Source organism: Rhinolophus ferrumequinum, chromosome 22, assembly GCF_004115265.2.
Source record: "Rhinolophus ferrumequinum isolate MPI-CBG mRhiFer1 chromosome 22, mRhiFer1_v1.p, whole genome shotgun sequence".
NCBI classification, from domain to species: domain Eukaryota; kingdom Metazoa; phylum Chordata; class Mammalia; order Chiroptera; family Rhinolophidae; genus Rhinolophus; species Rhinolophus ferrumequinum.
In genome coordinates, this window is record NC_046305.1 from 51,353,451 (window position 1) to 51,377,338 (window position 23,888).

Genomic DNA, 23,888 nt, shown 5'->3' on the forward strand with positions numbered 1-23,888 from the left:
CGCGACAGTTGTCGATAAATGGAGCCCCCTCTCACTACATTTCAGCAGCCTCAGCTTGGCTCTGGTAGGATGGTGGCAGGGAGGGAGAGAGAGAGAGAGAGAGAGAGAGAGAGAGAGAGAGAGAGAGAGAGAGAGAACAGTGGAGCCAGGTCTCTGCAGAAGTGAGGGCTCAGAACGTGGCGGCGCTTCAGAGCCAGATGTCAGAGCTGCAGTCGCCCCCAGGGTAGCGGAGCTCATGGGCCAGGGCTGGGCCGAGGGGCTCCTTGCCAAAGTCCACCAGGAAGTTGGGGTTCAACGTCAGCCCTCCCTTTACTGTGTCTACATCAATCTGCAGCATAACGGAGCCTTCCCTGGGGGTAGACACAAGGGGAGAAGAGAGAGGTCAGAGGGGGCGGTCCCTTTCCTCAGGACTGTGTGAGCGCAGACGTGGGGGTTCCTGGGGACTGGGCAGGGGCTGTATGGTGGGGCTGGTGGGGAGCCCGAGGAGTCTTCAGAGAGCCAATGGCCCGCCTGGGAGAGGAGGGCCGGGGAGGGGAGCCCGGGCTGTGTGCTCCTCACCTGATGAGATCAGGGTAAAACTGCTTGTCCCAGGCACTGTACAGCGATGTGGTGACGTAGAGACGCTTCCCGTCCAGGCTAAGCTGGATCATCTGAGGGCCTCCGGCCACCTGCTTCCCCTTGGGAAAGCCAGGGGTCAGTCCCCAGGGCAACACACGGACCCCAGGAGGCGCTCAGGGGACTATCGGAGCCCGAAGAGCGTGCTCAGACTCTGCCCTCCCCCTCCTCCCCTTCTCCAGCCTGGACCTGAGGGCGCCCAGGAACTGGGGGAGATCCTCACCTTGACCACCAGGGGCTCTGGCTGGGAATCTAGCTCCTGGTCGTCCAGCACTTGCACGGGGCCATCCTTCACGATGCTGCCCCCCAGGAAAAGCTGAGTGAGAAAGGGCAGAGAATGAAGGAGAACAAGGGTGGAAGGGGAGGCCAGGGCAGGAAGAGGAGCCTGCATTGGCCAGGACCCTCACCCTCCCTCCCATTCCCACGTGTTCCCATGGAAGGAGAAGGCTCCCCACCATTCTGGCCTACGCCATCCCTCAGCTCCCTGATTCTCCCCCAGCCCCTTCTCACCCTCTCCCTCACGCAGCCTCTCTTCTTTGCCTCCCTCCCTCCCTTTCCCCATCCTGCTAGGGGGCCCACCTGTCCCGTGAGGCGGGGCCTCTGCGGGTCAGAGACGTCATACTGCCGAATGTCCCCGTGCAGCCAGTTGCTGAAGTAGAGGAAGTGGTCGTCCAGGGACAGCAGGATGTCAGTGATCAGGCCTGGGGTGGAGGTGGGGGCCGTTCAGAGGCTTTAAGCACCCCTGACCCCAGGCTAATGGCAACTTCTGATCCCCACCCTCCCCTGGGCACGCACCTGGCATTTCAGGCAGCATCCAGCCCTTCACTTTCTTGGGGGGCACCTGGATCACCTTCTGAGCTGACCAAGTGCCATCCTGCATGGGGTCAGGAGGCAGAGAGGCGAGCCTGTCAGAGCTGAGGGTGGTGGCGGGTCTGGGTTTGCCAGGGCCTACTGTCTACAGAGAGACTGGACACAGGCCCCCGTGCCACTAGGGTGTAGTTCTGATGCAGGCCCCCAAAGGCAGGGACACGTCTGCTTTCGCTTTGCCTTCCCAGCACCTACACAGCCCCTCACACAAAGCGTCCACAGGATCTTCCGAATGAATGAATATGGCCAGTTAGAGTTAGGGTGGAAGTAGCTGAGCACAGAGAGCAGAGAGGCAGGCGTGTGGCCCTGGGGAATCTGGGCTGAGGGAGCCCAGCAGAGGCGCCGGGTCACCCCAGGGCGAGGGGAGTGTCATGACCACAGAAGCCTGGGCTGGCATGCTGACAGGACTGCTGGGTAACAGGGCCAGAGGGTGCACGTCACCTCATTCTTGAAGAAGCGCTGGATGGTGGAGCTGAGGGCACAGCCCACGAATCCCTGAGCTGCGTCAGGGTTGTGCAGGAAGCGGATCTCCAGGGGGATGAGTCCATCCTGTAATGGCAGGGTCTGCACGATCTCACGGCGTTGCCAGTCCCACACGTATAAGTGGCTTCCATACAGTCCTGTGTGGCCCCGGGGGCAGTGGAAGAGCTCAGGATTGGAGGCAGGAGGCCATGGGCAATGGCTGGGGCCCGGGACAGGGCGGAGGTTGAAAATGGGCTGGAGGGACCAGAAGGATGCTGGAGGAAGTGAAGCACTCAACATGTCCTCAACCATCACTCAAGAGTCTGGGTCCACAGGAGGGAAGGGAGAGGGCCACAGAGTGCAGTTTGGGGGAGAGAGGGGTGTGTGTGCCCAGGCTCCCGCCCACCATGGGGACCTTCTCACCTGCCTTTACATCAGCGGGGTTGAAGCCATCTCTTAAAACATTGGGCGCTGCCCATTCAGTGCTGATCATGACATTGTGTCGGGGCTGGTACCAGAAGTCATAGCCCAAAGGCGCAGCTCCCCCAGGCTGCTCCCACGTGCCCTTCACCTCAAATGTCTTTCCGTCCAGCAGCACGAAACCCCCTGAGAAGGGTAGGAAGTAGGGTGGCATTACTCACCCTGGGCCATACCCAGGAGGCCCCAAGTCCATTGCCTAGTGCCCCTCCTACCATTGGGTTTGTCAGCTCCTTAAATACAAGTGTCCAATGGGCCCCATCCAGACAGTTGGGTGGGAAGTGGGGACTTATTCTGGTTCCCCTGCCTTCCATCAACTTCTTCCCCCTCTCAGACCCCAAGGGAAAATTTCTCCCGTTGAGCCAAGAGGTCTCCGGGACCCAGCATCCTGTGTGTCTCCTACTTCCAGTGTGGGATTCCTGCCAGAGCCTAAGCTCCATTCTGCTCACTGCATTTTTTTATTTATAGAGCAGACAGGTTATATGTATTCATAATTCAACATGAATGTTCATTATATTTTTTCCTCGTGCTGAGTATGATACCTTGACACTTCTTTGCAAATACAAGTCGGTGTTTACTCCTATGTGTTATGAAATGTAGGAATGTCACACTCCTCCAATCTCCTGGAAAAAGCAGTTAAATATCGTATTTCCCGAAAATAAGACCTAATCAGCTCTAAAGCATATTTTGGAGGAAAAATTAATATGACCCGGTCTTATTTTACTATCATATAAGACCAGGTGTATAATATATAATATAATATAATATAATATAATATAATATAATATAATATAATATAATATAATATAATATAATATAATACAATACAATAAATATAATATAATACCGGGTCTTATATAATATAATATAAGTTGGGTCTTATATTAATTTTTGCTTCAAAAGACTCATTAGAGGGGCGGCCGGATGGCTCAGTTGGTTAGAGAGTAAGCTCTGAACAACAGGGTTGCCAGGGTTCGATTCCCACATGGGCCAGTGAGCTGTGCCCCCTGCAACTAGATTGAAGACAATGAGCTGCTACTCAGCTGCTGGACGGGTGGCCAGATGGCTCGACTGGTTAGAGTGCGAGCTCTCAACCACAAGGTTGCCAGTTAAATTCCCGCATGGGATGGTGGGCTGCACCCCCTGCAACTAACAATGGCAACTGGACCTGGAGCTGAGCTGCGCCCTCCACAATTAAGACTGAAAGGACAATAACTTGAAGCTGAACGGCGCCCTCCACGACTAATATTAAAAGGACAACAACTTGACTTGGAAAAAAGTGCTGGAAGTACACACTGTTCCCCAATAAAGTCTTGTTCCTTTCCCCAATAAAATCTTTAAAGAAAAAAAAAAAAGAAGACGCATTAGAGCTGACTGTCTGGCTAGGTCTTATTTTCGGGGAAACACGGTAGAATCTATGGCAGTTACATTAACTGGATGACCTTATCTGATATCTCACCCCAACATTGGACGGCGGCTTCCGATGAGATAAGTAAGGCTTGGAGAGGAGCCGCAGAGCGTGGTGCTAGGACATGGATTCTGGGGTCAGACTGCTGGGTTTGAGTTTCAGCTCTGTGACTCACCAGCTGTACAACGTTAGGTAAGTTACTTAACCAAGCTGTGCCCCGCTTTCGAATCCGTAAAACAAAATCAGAGTAGCACCCATCTTCATGTTGTATCTGTCACGTAGTGGACACTTTATAAGTGTCAGCTCTGGTCATACCATAAAAGAGATAGCAAATATGTAGAGTAAGGGCCGCAAGGACTGTGAGATTTGCTCATGAATTCACAAAGGCTAATACTAAATGTCTGTGTTTCCTGGGGCCCTATCTGTGCTCACATGGCCCACAGCTGCCTATAACTTTTAAGGGATTTCATCAGTGAAATCTTCATAGAAACAACTGAGACAACTAGAGTCAAGTAAAATATTCACTTGACTTTATTTTAAACACTGGATGAGACCCAACCGCCTGGTTATCCTTGGAAGGTCATTCCCTCCCTTCTGCTGCTTGGGATCGGCTCCCCCACAGATGTGCCTACAGTGCAGGCACCTACCTTTGCCATTGCCCTCGGGGTCTCCCAGGGTGCTGACCATCACCTCCCCACTGGGCAGGCAGTGGCTGGTGTGAAAGAAGCCCAGGTTACACTTGGTGTGGATGTCCTTGGGCTCAATGACCTGGAGAAGGGTAAGGAACGGCCTCAGGATCTTCCAGGGCTGGGACTCCCACTCCCTACTCCGCCACTTCCCCACTTCCACCTGCTGACCCTGTCCCCTTTCCCTTCAAACATGGACACAATTATCCCTGCGGGAATTGGGCAAGACGCAAGCTGGTCACTTCTGTAGAGCAGTTTGGAGAGCCAGAGTCACGGCTGACGCCCCAGGCAGAAAGCACTGACTACTCTCCGCCTCGGTCTGTCCCGTATGGGACCATAAGCTCCTCCTGGGCTGGGCTGATGCCAGCGTCAATTTTGTCTCCCAGCAGCCAGCGGTGAGTGCTGGCCGAAGAGGGTGATGAAAGGAAGGAGGAGGTCCTGTGTGAGGGAAGCCCTGGGCTCCTAACTGGCCGGGAAAAATGGCCCCTTCCCCACTCAGAGTGAAAACAAGAACAGCCCCACCCCTCCCCCCCAACCCCCCACCCCTCCCACCCCCGCCTCCAGTTTCCAGCCCAGGTGCTGGATGATGACTACCCAGAATGCCACCTGATGGTGACCACCCAGAACGCCTCCCCGGTAACTGTCCTCTAGTCCCTGCTACTGAGTCCAGACCCTGCCCAACAGCTGGAGGCAGCTGACCTAGGCATGGCTTCCTGCCCATTGGCTGCCCAGGGTGCTGGGTCCACGAGGGCAAAGAACATACCTTGTGCAACTTGGGGGCGCGGGGCTCAGTGCCCACATCTACCACATAGATGCGGGAAGAAATGAGAGCGGGCAGCACCAGCTTGGTACGGGCCTTGGTGATGTCCCCATAGCAGCTGCTGCATGTGTTCCAGCCGGAGTGATGCAGCTCGTCCTTCAGGTGGGGCATGGGCAGACGGTGGATGACCTGGGATGGGAAAGGGGCATCATGGGAAAGGTCCATGGTGCTCACCCGGACCACTTGTGAGAAAGCTGCCCACAGGACCCACTCTGGCTTTCAGCAGCCTCCTGCAACCCCTGTGGTACAACCGGCACCTCCACACCCAGGAAGGGTGCAGGAGAATGGAGCTGGGGAGGGCATCCCCGGGCCAGTGCTAGAGGGCAGGTTGCAGGGCACTCTGCTGCCCGAGCGTCACCTCACCTGGCAATACTGGGGAGACTTGGGGTCCACGTCCACTGTGGCTAGATAATCCGGGGCCTCAATGCCAGTGTTTCGGTAAATACAGGGCAGGTAGATAATCTCCTCCCTGGGTCCTGGGGGAAGAAAGCAGGCAGTGGGCAAGGTGGGGTGGAGAGGAATGGCAGGGTCAGCGCTCGGTTTGCCTGAGGGTGGAGTCAGAATTTGAGGTCCCCCCCAGCTGTACCACCAGTAGAGGGCGCCTGGTCTCAGAGGCCCTTCCCAGGGTGCTGGGTCTCAGACATCAAGCACATACCTTTCATGGCCTCGAGAGGGGTGGAGTACCCGGGTCCACACTCTGCACATTTTGTAGCTGTGGAAACAATGAGGCCTGTTAGCTGGTTCCGCCCTTGAGGGTGAAGGTGGCTTTGCTACAGGCTACACACACCTCCGCCCAGGGCCAAGGCAGGTGCGCTGTCCCAGGTCCCTCCCACCATCCTCCCTGCCCCTCAAAGCCCTGACAGTGTGTGCTTGTGGTGGGAAGCACTGTGGAGATATGACTTGAAGGCGGGTGGACACTCAAGAGGACGCAGGGGAGGGCAGGAGAAGGGCCCCTGCACCAGAGGTGGATGGTGCAGTGGTTGTGACACACGTGGGTCCCCATCCCAGCTGCTCACTGATGAACCATGGGGGCTTGGGCACATCACTTAACCTGCCGGTCCCGTTTCCACATCACCTGTGAAAGGAGGGTAATAAGAATTCCACCGTGGGCTTTTATGACAAGGAACCAAGAAGGTGCCGGCATGTGTGCAGCTCAGTGCTTGCTGTGGCAGCCAGGAAACCCTGCTGTGCGTATGTGAGGAGCCGCCAAGTGCAGAGCCAGTCAGCTCCCTTCACTGAAAGCTGTCTATCCAGGGACCGGGGCACTTCCTGCTTTTCTCCCCTCTGGGTCCTGACCCAGGCTGCTGAGTCCTGACCCAGGCCGAGAGTCTGGTAAGGCATAGGAGGCTGAAGTTCAAGGCTGCAGGGCTGACAGCCCCTGGATGTCCTTAGACCAGTTCCCACCCCTGGGTGGGCCCCACTGCCATTATCTGTAAAGTAGGGTGTTTGGCCCAACTCTGGAGAGCGCAGAGGCCCACCCACCAGAGCTGTAGTAGTGGCTCTCCTGTCCCCTGAAGGCTCAGAAGAGCAGCCTGACTGCTCTGGGAAGTCAGCTGCTGAGGAGGGCCGCCAGGAGCAGGAATCTGGGTTTGGGGCCTGACCAGGAGGGAGGGCTGAGGAAAGACACAGAGGGAGCTGCAGGCAGAAGGAAATCCCGGACTGGAGGTCACAGGACTGGGCACTCCAACCTGCCCTGTCCCAGGGCCAGTCTGGCCACTGTCCGGACAGCTTGGGGGCGCCGCATGTGGGGAGCTAGGAGTAGCCAGGGTCGAGCCTGCACTGGTGCCTGGGCCCAGGCCCTCAGACAGGGAGCAGGCCCCCTACTCTGTGCAGCCAAGGACTTCAGAGGCTGTCACCCAGCGTCAGCGTTTTAGAATCCAAAGATCTGGTTTCAAGCTCCAGGTTTGAGATCTACTCTCCATTTTCTCCCTTTCATATGACCTTCTCTAGGTGGTAGAAGATTAAATAAGACAATGTGTGCAGGAGTACTTTTCAAAGGAGGAGGAAGTGTATAAATACGGGTAGGGCCATGCCACAAAGGAAGGATCCCAGGCAGTACTGGGTGCCAAGAATGGGGGTGAGGGTGGAGACCAGGTGAGAGGAAGCTCCACCATAGGAGTTCAGGAGCCTTGCTCTGCTGCACAAGCTGTGGCAGGGCTTTGCAGGGGCGGTGAGGGGGCAGGGAAGGAGGGGCTGCACACTGACTGGCAAGGAGAGTCAGCACTCCAGATGGGAACACAGGGAAAACTGTGCAAAGCCAACGGGGCCTGGGAGAAGTGGGGTGTGATGGAGGTGGCTCCGCCTGCACCATCTTAGCCCCCTCCACCCAGTCTCCCACCCCTGCTGTGAGCATCAGTCCTCTTTCTGGAGAACAACCTCCTCTCTGAAGCATCTAGGCAAGATCTCTGAGCCTCTGGTTTGAGAGGAGTCCAGGGAAAGTGTTCCCAGCGCCAGGCCGGCTGCTGGGCATTCGGCCTGCCCATCCAAGGGGACAGGAACCTCAACATTCCAACCAGACCCAGACTCCTCAGATATCCATTCCCACCAATGGGGTAATAGCAGGACTTTGGGACTGAGGGGGTGGGAGGCATTGCAACAGGCCACAGAGAAAGTGTGGGCTCCCTGATTCCCCCCACAGAGTGTCTGGTGATTGGGGCAGCTAGAAAGTAACCCCAGGCATTGCATGGAAGGCCTGAGTTTCCTACTCCCTGCCGGGGGCTGAGGCAGCGTTGTGACAGCCAGGGACATAGAATTTCCACCCAAGTATCCCGTACCTGATTTTCTGAGCTGCAGAAAAGCACAGTGACCCCAGGCTGCAGCTGGGGAGCTGGCAGGAGCCCAGGGTCATCCTTGCCAGCAGACTCTCTAGCTTCCTTCCCAGGAACCTTCAGAACTCGGGCTAAGCTGAGAAATATATAGGTGGTGGCAGCGCTTCATCCCCTAATCAGCTTCTACCTCCATCCCCACCCAGGATTTTTTTACTTTCTGTAGGGGGAGCAAAAGGGGGCAGTGTGAGATTGTGGTGGTCTGAAGCCCCCTCCTTACCCATGTTGCTGGCTGGTACGCTTTGGTCCTGCTGGTCTGCCAGGGGAGGGCAGAGAAGGGAAGCTGAGCTGGTGGCAGATGCAGGCAGAGCCTAGGAGGCTGTGCAGGAAAGGGGCAAAGGGAAGGAATTTATATGACCAGTGGGGGTGGGCGGGGCTGGAGGAGGGCCAGGGCTGCAGCCCAGGGTGAATGAGGAAGGGCAGCTGGCCAGGAAACTCACATGGCCTGGGCGGCTGCTGTTTGAGCTCTGGGGGGTATGTGCGTGTGTGCACGCCTGTGTGTGCAGGTGTGTTTTCATGTCTTTCGTGGGTGCCTGGGCATGTGTGAGTGTGTCTGTACACCTCTGTGTTGCCCGTGTGGTGCTTCTATGTATGAGGCTGCACGAGTGTGCATCTGTCTGTGTGTGAAAACCTGTGCTGTGTGTGTGAGGGTAACTGTGTGTGTCCTGTGTGCCTTTGTGAAGTGTGCCAACCAGGATATGTAGCCTGTGTGGGTTTCTGTGAGTGTGTGTGTGCGTCACGCACATGTTCCTGGCCATCCAAACGCTCATCTGTGTACCTGTCTCGTGGCATCTAGGGGGACCCTGGGCGGTGGGCCTGTTGGCTCCTCTGGCCACAGCCAGGTAGGCTCTCCCTGATGTTATCGCAGACCTGCTCCAACAGGCACCGCCCTACCCGCCCAAGGCCTGCAAACCCATGTGTTCCTGCCACAGCTGCCCGACAGGCAGCAGGACTGGCTAGAATGTCCAGGTTCCACTTTCTCAGGCCCATTCATTTCCCCTGAGCTTTGAAATGGAAGGAAATTCCTCAATGTCCAATGGTTACTCCTCATCCTCAGGGGGCAGGGGGACGGAGCCTCCCCATCATGTCCCAGCCTGGTTTGTCCCCAAGGTTGAGGAGCCCGGCAGATGCCACCGTCCTTAGCTGACCTATGACAGGCACAGAACTCTCAGGGTCTTCTCCTATCCAGGAGGGAGTCCTCCAGCTGGAGGCTTCATGACTGCCAGAACTCTGGGCCTGACAGTACAGTGTCCCAGGGACATGCTATGTGCGTGCTGAAGAACCCAAGCAGGGTTGAGGCTCCATCTGTGATCTCGCTCTGGGGCTGCCCTCCTCCAGAGAAGCTGGGGTTTGAAGGGCTGGACGAGGGAACCCCCCTAAATTGGTCTCCATCCTGACGCCTAGGCTCCTTTTCCCCTCAAAGGTGGCTGCCGGACAGGGTAACTCCTGCCCTACTCTTCTAGAAAACTGCTGACTCTGTGTCTACAAAGCCATTTTCATCTCCTTGGCGTGACATTTTTATTGGATAGTGAAAGGGACAAAGCGTGGGCTTGAGATTTCCAGGAGAAACAGCCAGGGGGTTTCCAAAGCAGGTGGAGGGAAGGAGAGTAGAACTGGTCCTCGGTGTGAAGGGGGTCTGTCCTCCTGGGTCCCATGGTGAGGGGTCATGTGCCCCAAAGGAAGATCCTCAGTGGCTGCCCAAGGCAGGGTGCTCCCTTATCCCCACGGCGCTCACCGCCCTTGGCCCCTTCCCGTGTCTGCACCCTCCCCATTGCATGTCAGACTGGCACGGTGTGTGTATGTGTGTGTGTGTGTGGGGTGCAGCTGTCCCCCACAGCCGCACCCCATGGCCGCCTCTGAAGCCTGCTTCTCCCCCTTTACCTGCTGCCTGTCTCCTGGCTGCCCCCACCTGCCCTGCCCTCACCCTGTCCCCCACCACCAACACCCACCCCACCCCCATTCCTCTTCTCCTGAGAGCTCCACCTCCTACCTGCCCTCCATGCCCCTGCTTTCTGGCTACAATAGCCCAACATCTAAGGTCTGAAAGAAGAAGAAACATCATCAGCACCCTCTTAGCAGAAGCTCTTGAGTGTTTCACTCCAACGAAGCACTTATTTGGCTTGTTCTAGAGTCTGTCACTGACAGCAACTTCTTTCCTGCCCTGTGCTGTGTCCTGGCTCATCTCTGGCTCCTCCATGGCACCCTGACCACGGGATTTGTACCCAGTTCCTCTGACTGCAGAGCTCCCAGTTTTCTCGTCGCCCTATGCTCTCTTCTATTTGTTTTGCTTTGTTTGTTTTGGTGGGGAGGGGGTGGGGTGGCCCCAAATCAGAAAGAGAGTGTCATGTCTTGTTTGTGGAAGTCTCAGGACAGACTTGCTGTGAAATGGGGACAGGAGTGAAGAAGCAGACTGAGCGGTGAAATCTTCATGGGGGAGATGGGAGGAGTGGTGGAGCCCCCCATGAGGTAGAAAAGACTGGAAAGCTATTCAGCCGGGTGCTACCCCTGATTACCTGTGCAGAGGCTCCGGAAGAAGGGTTTGATTTTCCATTTCTACTTCATATACTTCTGTATTAAAAAAAAAAAAAAGATAAGCGTGTGTTACTTTTGTTACCAAAACCCTAAATAAAGGTGTATTTGTATACATATATAGAAAAGAAGGATGAATGGTCATATGTGCTGCAAGTGAGGGCCAGTGGGGGAGCCGTGCTGGGGAGGACTGGCCCTCGTCCCTGTCACCTGCAGCTGTCCCACCAACCTGCCTGCCGCGTCCTTTATATGACACGTGATCATTCATTCATTCATTCAATCTTGTACTCCACAAACATTTCAGGAGCACTTGTTTTGGTAGAGAATGTGAACAAGACAAAATTTCTGCCTTCCTAGAGATGACATTCTAAGGGGGACAGCCCGTAAACAAGTGAACTTATAAACAAATAAGATGATTTCAGGTAAGTGCAATGGAAGGGTGACTGAACGAGCACCGTTAGATGGGGGTCTGGTCTGTGCAGGTGCGGAATTGTATGCAGACGAAGAGCGCATACAAATCAAAACGCCACAACACACAGATGTATACACGACATCAGGTAGCAGCCCGTGGAGGCCTGAGCAGGACTGGCTGGTCAGGGCGAGGTTTTCACCAGCTCAGCAGAGTTTCTGGGCCTCGTCCTGCTCATTTCTTCTGGTTTTAAGAGACCAGCTACACGCCCTCAGAAGAAGAAAGTAGCATTTACTGCGAACCTGTTACAGGTGTCACTGGCGCCAGGCTGAGCTCTGCACCCAGCACTTACTTAGCTCCGGTCCTGCCCACCGCCAACCTGGAGAGGTAAATAGCTTTTCCTGCCTTGCACATCAAGGAAACCGTTTTCCTAGTTTATCCAGCTCCTGGCGCTCGTCTCTCAGCATCTCCCTGTCTCTACCAATGCTGAGACCAACATGCTGATCAGGGCAACGACAGGCGCAGAGAAGAGAAAGAAAGGAAAACACAGTGCCGTCTGCCAGTGCTTCCAACAAAGGGCTTGTCCTCAGTGGGCACCTGGAGGGCTTCCTCCCACCTCCAGTCCACCCAGAAATGTCCTCCCCTTGGCCTGCCGTTGATGCTTGAAACTGTCAGGGGACGGCCTCCTCCGACCTCGGGGCTGCAGGGCTCAGCCCTGGCGTTAGGCTCCTAGTCCCCTAGCAGGGCCGCTGTGAGCAGATGCATGCCTCCCCGTGGGCAGCGCTGAGTGGCTAGTGGCCTGAGGACCAGAGCAAGGCAGACACTACAAAGGGCAACAGAAGTGTTTAAAAGCAGCTGTTACCTTCTTACCTATTCATCCCCATCTCTTGAGAGAAAAGACTCGAGAGAGTAAGTGAGGGAGATCTAGTTCTCCCTCTCTGCGGAAAATTTCAATATACAAGTGAGACAATTAAGTTCACGAACTCATCCTAGAAAAAGTGCTACCTACCTCATTGCTGAATATTGCTGGTCACCTTCGAAGTACTCCCCTTTGGAAGTTATGCACCGACCCTAGCGCCTAGTCCACCCTTGAAAGCAATTTTGGAACTCTTTTTCTGGAATGGCCGTCAGTGCTATTGTCGTGTTACACTTGGTGTCCTGAATGTCACCAAAATCTCTTCCTTTCAATATTTCCTTTAATTTCAAGTAAAGAAAAAAGTCATCGGGGGCCAAATCGGGTGAGTAGGGAGGGTGTTCCAATACAGTTATTTGTTTACTGGCTAAAAACTCCCTCACAGACAGCGTGTGAGCTGGTGCATTGTCGTGATGCAAGAGCCAAGAATTGTTGGCGAAATGTCATCTAAATTTCTAAGGCAGTCTTTTCAGCACTTCCAAGTAGTAAACTTGGTCAACTGTCCAGTTGGTACAAATTCATAATGAATAATCCCTCTGATATGAAAAAAGGTTAGCGACATCGTCGCAACAAGTTCATGAACTTAGTTGTCTGACCTGATATAATTGCCCAAGGATTACTATCTGGAATTTATAAATAAATTTATAAATCTGGAATCTACAAATAAAGAGATGAACAACTAAATAGAAAAACCGGCAAAGGAAATGAACAGGAATTTCAAAAAAGAAGCAGAAATGGCTCATAAACATAAGAAAAGTTGTTCACTGTCTATAGAAATCAACTTGCATTTGCAAATTAAAACCACAATAAGAAATCATTTCATACTCACTGAATTGGGACAAAAGTAAGTCTGGCAGCACTGAGTTGATGTAGTTGTGGATGTACAGGAGCTCTCATCCAAGCCTGTGGGAGTGTAATTTGGGATAACCATTTGGGAAAATAGTGTGGTATTATTTGGTAATATTGAATATCTTATAATTCAGCAACCCTACTCCTAGACGTATGCCCTGAAGAAACAGACAATAAGATTTATTATCTCACTTCTTGCAATAGCAAAACACTGGGACAACCCAAATGTCCATCAACAGTAGAATGATAAATTGTGGTATATTCATGACAGATGTCACAGAGCAGTGGAAATGAATGAGCCACGGCTATATGCATGCACATGGATGAACTTCAGAAACAATGAAAGAACAAAAACACAGAAGAAAACAAAGTGCAATGCAATTGAAAATATTTGACATGAAAAACTGAACAATGTAACGTTCCAATATTTTGTGTTGTCAGTATTTTCTATTTTAGCTCTTCTGAGAAGTAGGTAGTGATACCACATGGTCTTAATTTGCATTTCCTTAATGGTTTATGATGTTGATAATCTCTTCATGTAATCATTTGCCATCTGTATATCCTCTTTGGTGAAATGTGAGTTCATGTCTTTTGACCATTTTCTAATTGGAATGTTTGGGGTTTTTACTGTTCAGATTTGAGAGTTTTTCATGTATTCTGGATACAAATTCTTTGTCAAATATGTTATGTGTCCTTTAGATCTAGCCCCTGTAGTCTTCAGTAATTTTTTTGCTTTGTGGTATTAAAAGTGCTCGAGGTTCATCTTGTTCAATGGAATGTTAAACTTCTAGAAATATATAGGAATGATGAACTATATAATCTTTTTGCTTCTGAAGAAGTTTGGTTATTGAAACACGGGGCAGACACCTAGGAGAGAAACTTCTGGTAAGACCCAGTGAATCCCAAGGCCCCTGTAACTCCTGAATCATCCCAAGCACCTCCTTTATAATCTTTTATTCATTCACGCACACTCTGTGCTGATGTCCCAGCTGGGTGCTGTGAAGAAGCTGGGAGGTTCGATTCCATGTGACATATGTTCGCGCTGAGTTAAGAGCAGGAGGCCCCTAACCTGGAGAGGACAGGGAAGGAGGCTTTGCAAAGGCTGTGACAACCTGGTCCAGATGCCAGGTAAGGCAGGAGGAGGGAATTAGGGTTCAAGTTGAGGAAGAGGGTTCAGGAGCATGATCAAAAGACCTCAAAGGGAAAGAAAGTGTGATTAGTTCTTGGCAGGGACCAGGCCACCTTGGGGGTTCTAGGCGGCTCCAATGTTTAAAACAAAGAGACCTTTGAGGAAAACAGGTAAGAAGGTTGGTTAATGCCTGTATGCTGCCTGATCTTACCTTGGGTAGAGAATGAAGGAGTCAATAGAATTACCACTTGGTTGCTGTCTCAGGTTCCTGAACATTCCATCTCGTACCTTTTATGAAGAATTAAAGAGTAGCACAGGGAAAGGAGACATTTCTAACTTGGGCCAAGTTCTGAAACACTGTCCAGGCGAGGAGACAAGTGTGCCAGGGCCTGGTCTGTTGGCTGGGTTCATGTTGATGTCAGCCCTCCTGCATGGTGATGTTCCTGTCACCCAGGTAGGAGGTGACACACCTAACCTCCCACAACTGTGAGTCTCACTGGCAGTGGAAATAGATTACACTGTCTGCTTCAGGGGTGTAGGGTGTCTCCTGTGTGTGAGGGGCCCATGACACCGTCCTGGGGTGGTGGGATTTTAGGTTCCCTAAAAGAAAGCGCGGATTAAAAAAACAAACGTTTAGAAACAGCAATTGACATTCTCTGTCCCCAGGTGTCCTGTGACAACCGCATGGAAAATCTTGAGGTTCTGTCTGGCCATAAAAGTGAGATTTCGGCCCCATTAGCAACGTGTTGGAATCACTGGTATGAACTAGGCTCCGTAACCCCAAGTCCTCTTGAGGACTTTCCCCATGCAAGACACAAAGGGTCAGCAGAAGAGGGGCCACAGGCCCCACCCCCCAAAGACAAGGCGACCTAAGGAACAGGTCCACCAGTTTATTTAGCGATGAAATAATTTCCAAGAGCTCACGTAAAACAGAACAGTGAACAACACGCGACAGTTGTCGATAAATGGAGCCCCCTCTCACTACATTTCAGCAGCCTCAGCTTGGCTCTGGTAGGATGGTGGCAGGGAGGGAGAGAGAGAGAGAGAGAGAGAGAGAGAGAGAGAGAGAGAGAGAGAGAGAGAGAGAGAACAGTGGAGCCAGGTCTCTGCAGAAGTGAGGGCTCAGAACGTGGCGGCGCTTCAGAGCCAGATGTCAGAGCTGCAGTCGCCCCCAGGGTAGCGGAGCTCATGGGCCAGGGCTGGGCCGAGGGGCTCCTTGCCAAAGTCCACCAGGAAGTTGGGGTTCAACGTCAGCCCTCCCTTTACTGTGTCTACATCAATCTGCAGCATAACGGAGCCTTCCCTGGGGGTAGACACAAGGGGAGAAGAGAGAGGTCAGAGGGGGCGGTCCCTTTCCTCAGGACTGTGTGAGCGCAGACGTGGGGGTTCCTGGGGACTGGGCAGGGGCTGTATGGTGGGGCTGGTGGGGAGCCCGAGGAGTCTTCAGAGAGCCAATGGCCCGCCTGGGAGAGGAGGGCCGGGGAGGGGAGCCCGGGCTGTGTGCTCCTCACCTGATGAGATCAGGGTAAAACTGCTTGTCCCAGGCACTGTACAGCGATGTGGTGACGTAGAGACGCTTCCCGTCCAGGCTAAGCTGGATCATCTGAGGGCCTCCGGCCACCTGCTTCCCCTTGGGAAAGCCAGGGGTCAGTCCCCAGGGCAACACACGGACCCCAGGAGGCGCTCAGGGGGCCATCGGAGCCCGAAGAGCATGCTCAGACTCTGCCCTCCCCCTCCTCCCCTTCTCCAGCCTGGACCTGAGGGTGCCCAGGAACTGGGGGAGATCCTCACCTTGACCACCAGGGGCTCTGGCTGGGAATCTAGCTCCTGGTCGTCCAGCACTTGCACGGGGCCATCCTTCACGATGCTGCCCCCCAGGAAAAGCTGAGTGAGAAAGGGCAGAGAATGAAGGAGAACAAGGGTGGAAGGGGAGGCCAGGGCAGGAAGAGGAGCCTGCATTGGCCAGGACCCTCACCCTCCCTCCCATTCCCACGTGTTCCCATGGAAGGAGAAGGCTCCCCACCATTCTGGCCTACGCCATCCCTCAGCTCCCTGATTCTCCCCCAGCCCCTTCTCACCCTCTCCCTCACGCAGCCTCTCTTCTTTGCCTCCCTCCCTCCCTTTCCCCATCCTGCTAGGGGGCCCACCTGTCCCGTGAGGCGGGGCCTCTGCGGGTCAGAGACGTCATACTGCCGAATGTCCCCGTGCAGCCAGTTGCTGAAGTAGAGGAAGTGGTCGTCCAGGGACAGCAGGATGTCAGTGATCAGGCCTGGGGTGGAGGTGGGGGCCGTTCAGAGGCTTTAAGCACCCCTGACCCCAGGCTAATGGCAACTTCTGATCCCCACCCTCCCCTGGGCACGCACCTGGCATTTCAGGCAGCATCCAGCCCTTCACTTTCTTGGGGGGCACCTGGATCACCTTCTGAGCTGACCAAGTGCCATCCTGCATGGGGTCAGGAGGCAGAGAGGCGAGCCTGTCAGAGCTGAGGGTGGTGGCGGGTCTGGGTTTGCCAGGGCCTACTGTCTACAGAGAGACTGGACACAGGCCCCCGTGCCACTAGGGTGTAGTTCTGATGCAGGCCCCCAAAGGCAGGGACACGTCTGCTTTCGCTTTGCCTTCCCAGCACCTACACAGCCCCTCACACAAAGCGTCCACAGGATCTTCCGAATGAATGAATATGGCCAGTTAGAGTTAGGGTGGAAGTAGCTGAGCACAGAGAGCAGAGAGGCAGGCGTGTGGCCCTGGGGAATCTGGGCTGAGGGAGCCCAGCAGAGGCGCCGGGTCACCCCAGGGCGAGGGGAGTGTCATGACCACAGAAGCCTGGGCTGGCATGCTGACAGGACTGCTGGGTAACAGGGCCAGAGGGTGCACGTCACCTCATTCTTGAAGAAGCGCTGGATGGTGGAGCTGAGGGCACAGCCCACGAATCCCTGAGCTGCGTCAGGGTTGTGCAGGAAGCGGATCTCCAGGGGGATGAGTCCATCCTGTAATGGCAGGGTCTGCACGATCTCACGGCATTGCCAGTCCCACACGTATAAGTGGCTTCCATACAGTCCTGTGTGGCCCCGGGGGCAGTGGAAGAGCTCAGGATTGGAGGCAGGAGGCCATGGGCAATGGCTGGGGCCCGGGACAGGGCGGAGGTTGAAAATGGGCTGGAGGGACTGGAAGGACGCTGGAGGAAGTGAAGCACTCAACACGTCCTCAACCATCACTCAAGAGTCTGGGTCCACAGGAGGGAAGGGAGAGGGCCACAGAGTGCAGTTTGGGGGAGAGAGGGGTGTGTGTGCCCAGGCTCCCGCCCACCCATGGGGACCTTCTCACCTGCCTCTACATCAGCGGGGTTGAAGCCATCTCTTACGACATTGGGCGCTGCCCATGCAGTGCTGATCATGACATTGTGTCGGGGCTGGTACCAGAAGTCATAGCCCAAAGGCGCAGCTCCCCCAGGCTGCTCCCACGTGCCCTTCACCTCAAATGTCTTTCCGTCCAGCAGCACGAAACCCCCTGAGAAGGGTAGGAAGTAGGGTGGCAGTACTCACCCTGGGCCATGCCCAGGAGGCCCCAAGTGCATTGCCTGGTGCCCCTCCTACCACTGGGTTTGTCAGCTCCTTAAATGCAAGTGTCCAATGGGCCCCATCCCGAGCGACGGCTGAGAAGTGTGGATTTATTCTGGTGCCCCTGCCTCCCATCAACTTTCTCCCCCTTCCAGACCCAGGGGAAGTTTTCTCCCGTTGAGCCAAGAGTTCTGGGAGTCAGCACCCTGTGTGTCTCCCACTTCCAGTGTGAGATTCCTGCCAGAGCCTAAGCTCCATTCTGCTCACTCTATTTTTTTATTATAGAGCAGACAGGTTATATTTATTCATAATTCAACATGAATGTTCATTATGTTTTTCCCTCATGCTCAGTATGACACCTTGATACTTCTTTGCAAATACAAGTCGACGCTATGTGTTATGAAATGTAGGAATGTCACACTCCTCCAATCTCCTGGAAAAAGCAGTTAAATACCGTATTACCCTTAAAATAAGATCTACTCAGACCTACTCGCGTCTTTTGGAGGAAAAATTAATATAAGACCTGATGTTATTTTACTATAAGACTGGGTCTTTAATATAATATGATATGCTATAATATAATATCGGGTATAATATAATATAATACCGAGTATAATTCAATATAACATAATATATAATATGATATAATATAATACTGGGTGTAACATAATATAATATAATACAATACTGGGTATAAAATAACATGTATAATATAATAAATATGATATGATATATAGTATAACATTGGGTACAATATAATACAATATAATGTGACATAATATAATACCGGGTATAACATAATAAATATAATATAATATAATATAATAAATGATATGATATATGATATGACATAATATAATATAATACCGGGTATAATTTAATATAATATAATATGACATAATATAATACCGGGTGTAACATAACATAATATAAGATATATAATATAATAAATATAATATGATATGATATATGATATGATATAATGTAATATAATATCGGGTCTTATATTAATTTTTGCTCCAAAAGACGCATTAGAGTGGCAAACAGATGGCTCAGTTGGTCAGAGCGTGAGCTCTCAACAAAGGGTTGCCAGTTCAATTCCCGAATTGGATGGTGGGCTGTGCCCCCTGCAACTAAAGATTGAAAATGGCTACTGGACTTGGAGCTGAGCTGCGCCCTCCACAACTAGATTGAAGGACAATGACTTGGAACTGATGGGCCCTGGAGAAACATGCTGCCCCCATATCCCCAATAAAAAAAATTAAGAAAAAAAAAGAAAAGACGCATTAGAGCTGACTGTCTGGCTAGGTCTTATTTTCGGGGAAACACGGTAGAATCTATGGCAGTTACTTAACTGGATGACCTTATCTGATATCTCACCCCAACATTGGACGGCGGCTTCCGATGAGATAAGTAAGGCTTGGAGAGGAGCCGCAGAGCGTGGTGCTAGGACATGGATTCTGGGGTCAGACTGCTGGGTTTGAGTTTCAGCTCTGTGACTCACCAGCTGTACAGCGTTAGGTAAGTTACTTAACCAAGCTGTGCCCCGCTTTCGAATCCGTAAAACAAAATCAGAGTAGCACCCATCTTCATGTTGTATCTGTCACGTAGTGGACACTTTATAAGTGTCAGCTCTGGTCATACCATAAAAGAGATAGCAAATATGTAGAGTAAGGGCCGCAAGGACTGTGAGATTTGCTCATGAATTCACAAAGGCTGATACTAAATGTCTGTGTTTCCTGGGGCCCTATCTGTGCTCACATGGCCCACAGCTGCCTATAACTTTTAAGGGATTTCATCAGTGAAATCTTCATAGAAACAACTGAGACAACTAGAGTCAAGTAAAATATTCACTTGACTTTACTTTAAACACCGGATGAGACCCAACCGCCTGGTTTTCTTTGGAAGGTCATTCCCTCCCTTCTGTTGCTTGGGACCAGCTCCCCCACAGATGTGCCTACAGTGCAGGCACCTACCTTTGCCATTGCCCTCGGGGTCTCCCAGGGTGCTGACCATCACCTCCCCACTGGGCAGGCAGTGGGTGTTGTGTACGTATCCCAGGTTACACTTGGTGTGGATGTCCTTGGACTCAATGACCTGGAGAAGGGTAAGGAACAGCCTCAAGATCTTCCAGGGCTGGGAACCCACTCCCTACTCCGCCACTTCCCCACTTCCACCTGCTGACCCTGTCCCCTTTCCCTTCAAACATGGACACAATTATCTCTGCGGGAATTGGGCAAGACGCAAGCTGGTCACTTCTGCAGAGCAGTTTGGAGAGCCAGAGTCATGGCTGACGCCCCAGGCAGAAAGCACTGACTACTCTCCGCCTCGGTCTGTCCCCTATGGGACCATAAGCTCCTCCCGGGCTGGGCTGATGCCAGCGTCAACTTTGTCCCCCAGCAGCCAGCGGTGAGTGCTGGCTGAAGAGGGTGATGAAAGGAAGGAGGAGGTCCTGTGTGAGGGAAGCCCTGGGCTCCTAACTGGCCGGGGAAAATGGCCCTTCCCCACTCAGAGTGAAAACAAGAACAGCCCCCCCCCCCACGCCTCCAGTTTCCAGCCCAGGTGCTGGATGATGACTACCCAGAATGCCACCTGATGGTGACCACCCAGAACGCCTCCCCGGTAACTGTCCTCTAGTCCCTGCTACTGAGTCCAGACCCTGCCCAACAGCTGGAGGCAGCTGACCTAGGCATGGCTTCCTGCCCATTGGCTGCCCAGGGTGCTGGGTCCACGAGGGCAAAGAACATACCTTGTGCAACTTGGGGGCGCGGGGCTCAGTGCCCACATCTACCACATAGATGCGGGAAGAGATGAGAGCGGGCAGCACCAGCTTGGTACGGGCCTTGGTGATGTCCCCATAGCAGCTGCTGCATGTGTTCCAGCCGGAGTGATGCAGCTCGTCCTTCAGGTGGGGCATGGGCAGACGGTGGATGACCTGGGATGGGAAAGGGGCATCATGGGAAAGGTCCATGGTGCTCACCCGGACCACTTGTGAGAAAGCTGCCCACAGGACCCACTCTGGCTTTCAGCAGCCTCCTGCAACCCCTGTGGTACAACCGGCACCTCCACACCCAGGAAGGGTGCAGGAGAATGGAGCTGGGGAGGGCATCCCCGGGCCAGTGCTAGAGGGCAGGTTGCAGGGCACTCTGCTGCCCGAGCGTCACCTCACCTGGCAATACTGGGGAGACTTGGGGTCCACGTCCACTGTGGCTAGATAATCCGGGGCCTCAATGCCAGTGTTTCGGTAAATACAGGGCAGGTAGATAATCTCCTCCCTGGGTCCTGGGGGAAGAAAGCAGGCAGTGGGCAAGGTGGGGTGGAGAGGAATGGCAGGGTCAGCGCTCGGTTTGCCTGAGGGTGGAGTCAGAATTTGAGGTCGCCCCCCCCAAGCTGTGCCACCAGTAGAGGGCGCCTGGTCTCAGAGGCCCTTCCCAGGGGGCTGGGTCTCAGACATCAAGCACGTACGTACCTTTCATGGCCTCTAGAGGGGTGGAGTACCCGGGTCCACACTCTGCACATTTTGTAGCTGTGGAAACAATGAGGCCTGTTAGCTGGTTCCGCCCTTGAGGGTGAAGGTGGCTTTGCTACAGGCTACACACAACTCCGCCCAGGGCCAAGGCAGGTGCGCTGTCCCAGGTCCCTCCCACCATCCTCCCTGCCCCTCAAAGCCCTGACAGTGTGTGCTTGTGGTGGGAAGCACTGTGGAGATATGACCTGAAGGCGGGTGGACACTCAAGAGGACGCAGGGGAGGGCAGGAGAAGGGCCCCTGCACCAGAGGTGGATGGTGCAGTGGTTGTGACACACGTGGGTCCCCATCCCAGCTGGTCACTGATGAACCATGGGGGCTTGGGCACATCACTTAACCTGCACGGTCCCAGTTTCCACATCACCTGTGAAAGGAGGGTAATAAGAATTCCACCGTGGGCTTTTATGACAAGGAACCAAGAAGGTGCCGGCAGGGGGTTATCCTGTTGGCTCAGGCGGTTGGAGCTCCGTGCTCCTAACTCCGAAGGCTGCCGGTTCAATTCTCACATGGGCCAGTGGGCTCTCAACCACAAGGTTGCCGGTTCGACTCCTGCAAGGGATGGTGGGCTGCACCCCCTGCAACTAGCAACGGCAACTGGACCTGGAGCTGAGCTGCACCCTCCACAACGAAGATTGAAAGGACAACAACTTGACTTGGAAAAAAGTCCTGGAAGTACACACTGTTCCCCAATAATGTCCTGTTCCCCTTCCCCAATAAAACAAATAAACAAACAAAAAACACTTAAAAAAAAAATAGAAAGAAGGTGCCGGCATGTGTGCAGCTCAGTGCTTGCTGTGGCAGCCAGGAAACCCTGCTGTGCGTATGTGAGGAGCCGCCAAGTGCAGAACCAGTCAGCTCCCTTCACTGAAAGCTGTCTATCCAGGGACTGGGGCATTTCCTGCTTTTCTCCCCTCTGGGTCCTGACCCAGGCTGCTGAGTCCTGACCCAGGCCGAGAGTCTGGTAAGGCATAGGAGGCTGAAGTTCAAGGCTGCAGGGCTGACAGCCCCTGGATGTCCTTAGACCAGTTCCCACCCCTGGGTGGGCCCCACTGCCATTATCTGTAAAGTAGGGTGTTTGGCCCAACTCTGGAGAGCGCAGAGGCCCACCCACCAGAGCTGTAGTAGTGGCTCTCCTGTCCCCTGAAGGCTCAGAAGAGCAGCCTGACTGTTCTGGGAAGTCAGCTGCTGAGGAGGTCCGCCAGGAGCAGGAATCTGGGTTTGGGGCCTGACCAGGAGGGAGGGCTGAGGAAAGACACAGAGGGAGCTGCAGTGGAAGGAAATTCTGGGCTGAAAGTCGCTGGACTGGGCACTCCAACCTGCCCTGTCCCAGGGCCAGTCTGGCCACTGTCCGGACAGCTTGGGGGCGCCGCATGTGGGGAGCTAGGAGTAGCCAGGGTCGAGCCTGCACTGGTGCCTGGGCCCAGGCCCTCAGACAGGGAGCAGGCCCTCTACTCTGTGCAGCCAAGGACTTCAGAGGCTGTCACCCAGCGTCAGCGTTTTAGAATCCAAAGATCTGGTTTCAAGCTCCAGGTTTGAGATCTACTCTCCATTTTCTCCCTTTCATTTGACCTTCTCTAGGTGGTAGAAGATTAAATAAGACAATGTGTGCAGGAGTACTTTTCAAAGAAGGAGGAAGTGTATAAATACGGGTAGGGCCATGCCACAAAGGAAGGATCCCAGGCAGTACTGGGTGCCAAGAATGGGGGTGAAGGTGGAGACCAGGTGAGAGGAAGCTCCACCATAGGAGTTCAGGAGCCTTGCTCTGCTGCACAAGCTGTGGCAGGGCTTTGCAGGGGCGGTGAGGGGGCAGGGAAGGAGGGGCTGCACACTGACTGGCAAGGAGAGTCAGCACTCCAGATGGGAACACAGGGAAAACTGTGCAAAGCCAACGGGGCCTGGGAGAAGTGGGGTGTGACGGAGGTGGCTCCGCCTGCACCATCTTGCCGCCCGCACCCCCTATCCCCCATCACCACCCAGGATTTCTGTCATTTTCTGTAGGGGGTTGGGGGGTGACAGAGTGAGGTTGTGGGGGTCTGAAGCCCCCTCCTTACCCATGTTGCTGGCTGGTACGCTTTGGTCCTGCTGGTCTGCCAGGGGAGGGAAGAGAAGGGAAGCTGAGCTGGTGGCAGATGCAGGCAGTGCCCAGGAGGCTGTGCAGGGAACGGGCAAAGGGACGGAATTTATTTGATCAGTGGGGGTGGATGAGACAGTAGTAGGGGTCAGGATGCAGCCCAGGGTGAATGAGGAAGGGCCGCTGGCCAGGAAACTCACATGGCCTGGGCGGCTGCTGTTTGAGCTCTGGGGGGTATGTGCGCGTGTGCACGCCTGTGTGTGCAGGTGTGTGTGCATGTCTTTCGTGGGTGCCTGGGCATGTGTGAGTGTGTCTGTACACCTCTGTGTTGCCCGTGTGGTGCTTCTATGTATGAGGCTGCACGAATGTGCATCTGTCTGTGTGTGAAAACCTGTGCTGTGTGTGTGAGGGTACATGTGTGTGTCCTGTGTGCCTTTGTGAAGTGTGCCAACCAGGATATGTAGCCTGTGTGGGTTTCTGTGAGTGTGTGTGGGCGTCACGCACATGTTCCTGGCAATCCAAACGCTCATCTGTGTACCTGTCTCGTGGCATCTAGGGGGACCCAGGGCGGTGGGCCTGTTGGCTCCTCTGGCCACAGCCAGGTAGGCTCTCCCTGATGTTATCGCAGACCTGCTCCAACAGGCACCGCCCTACCCGCCCAAGGCCTGCAAACCCATGTGTTCCTGCCACAGCTGCCCGACAGGCAGCAGGACTGGCTAGAATGTCCAGGTTCCACTTTCTCAGGCC

General features: G+C 53.7%; 2 protein-coding genes across 3 annotated transcripts; both read right to left on the minus strand.

Annotated features, from left to right (window-relative positions):
- On the minus strand, positions 1-8,491 carry LOC117015262 (methanethiol oxidase). 2 transcript variants are annotated; one of them, XM_033093814.1, is made up of 13 exons: positions 8,381-8,479; positions 8,110-8,239; positions 5,991-6,047; positions 5,699-5,811; positions 5,279-5,464; positions 4,477-4,597; positions 2,368-2,550; positions 1,924-2,102; positions 1,411-1,489; positions 1,195-1,316; positions 839-931; positions 559-677; positions 1-350 (listed from the first exon to the last, which is right to left on the minus strand). In XM_033093814.1, the coding sequence occupies exons 3-13, from the start codon at positions 5,995-5,997 to the stop codon at positions 188-190; spliced, it is 1,365 nt and encodes a 454-aa protein (XP_032949705.1). In that variant the 5' UTR covers positions 5,998-6,047; positions 8,110-8,239; positions 8,381-8,479; the 3' UTR covers positions 1-187. The 2 variants fall into 2 exon arrangements, with proteins under 2 accessions (XP_032949705.1, XP_032949704.1); XM_033093813.1 differs by lacking the exon at positions 8,110-8,239 and having other exon boundaries at positions 8,381-8,491.
- A 6,373-nt stretch (positions 8,492-14,864) lies between these two features.
- On the minus strand, positions 14,865-23,220 carry LOC117015263 (methanethiol oxidase-like). Its single transcript, XM_033093815.1, has 12 exons — positions 23,122-23,220; positions 21,013-21,069; positions 20,713-20,825; positions 20,293-20,478; positions 19,520-19,640; positions 17,311-17,493; positions 16,866-17,044; positions 16,353-16,431; positions 16,137-16,258; positions 15,781-15,873; positions 15,501-15,619; positions 14,865-15,292 (listed from the first exon to the last, which is right to left on the minus strand). Exons 1-12 carry the CDS (start codon positions 23,123-23,125, stop codon positions 15,130-15,132), a joined length of 1,419 nt encoding a protein of 472 aa, XP_032949706.1. The 5' UTR covers positions 23,126-23,220; the 3' UTR covers positions 14,865-15,129.
- Positions 23,221-23,888: the final 668 nt, after the last annotated feature.

Excerpts from the sequence above, each read along its gene's own strand:
- LOC117015263 (XM_033093815.1), bottom strand. Across the intron at positions 20,479-20,712 it reads AGTCTCCCCAGTATTGCCAG|GTCATCCACCGTCTGCCCAT; the intron begins GTGAGGTGACGC and ends TTCCCATCCCAG. Across the intron at positions 17,045-17,310 it reads CCCCGCTGATGTAGAGGCAG|GACTGTATGGAAGCCACTTA; the intron begins GTGAGAAGGTCC and ends GGGGCCACACAG.
- LOC117015262 (XM_033093813.1), bottom strand. Across the intron at positions 5,465-5,698 it reads AGTCTCCCCAGTATTGCCAG|GTCATCCACCGTCTGCCCAT; the intron begins GTGAGGTGACGC and ends TTCCCATCCCAG. Across the intron at positions 678-838 it reads CAGAGCCCCTGGTGGTCAAG|GGGAAGCAGGTGGCCGGAGG; the intron begins GTGAGGATCTCC and ends GGCTTTCCCAAG.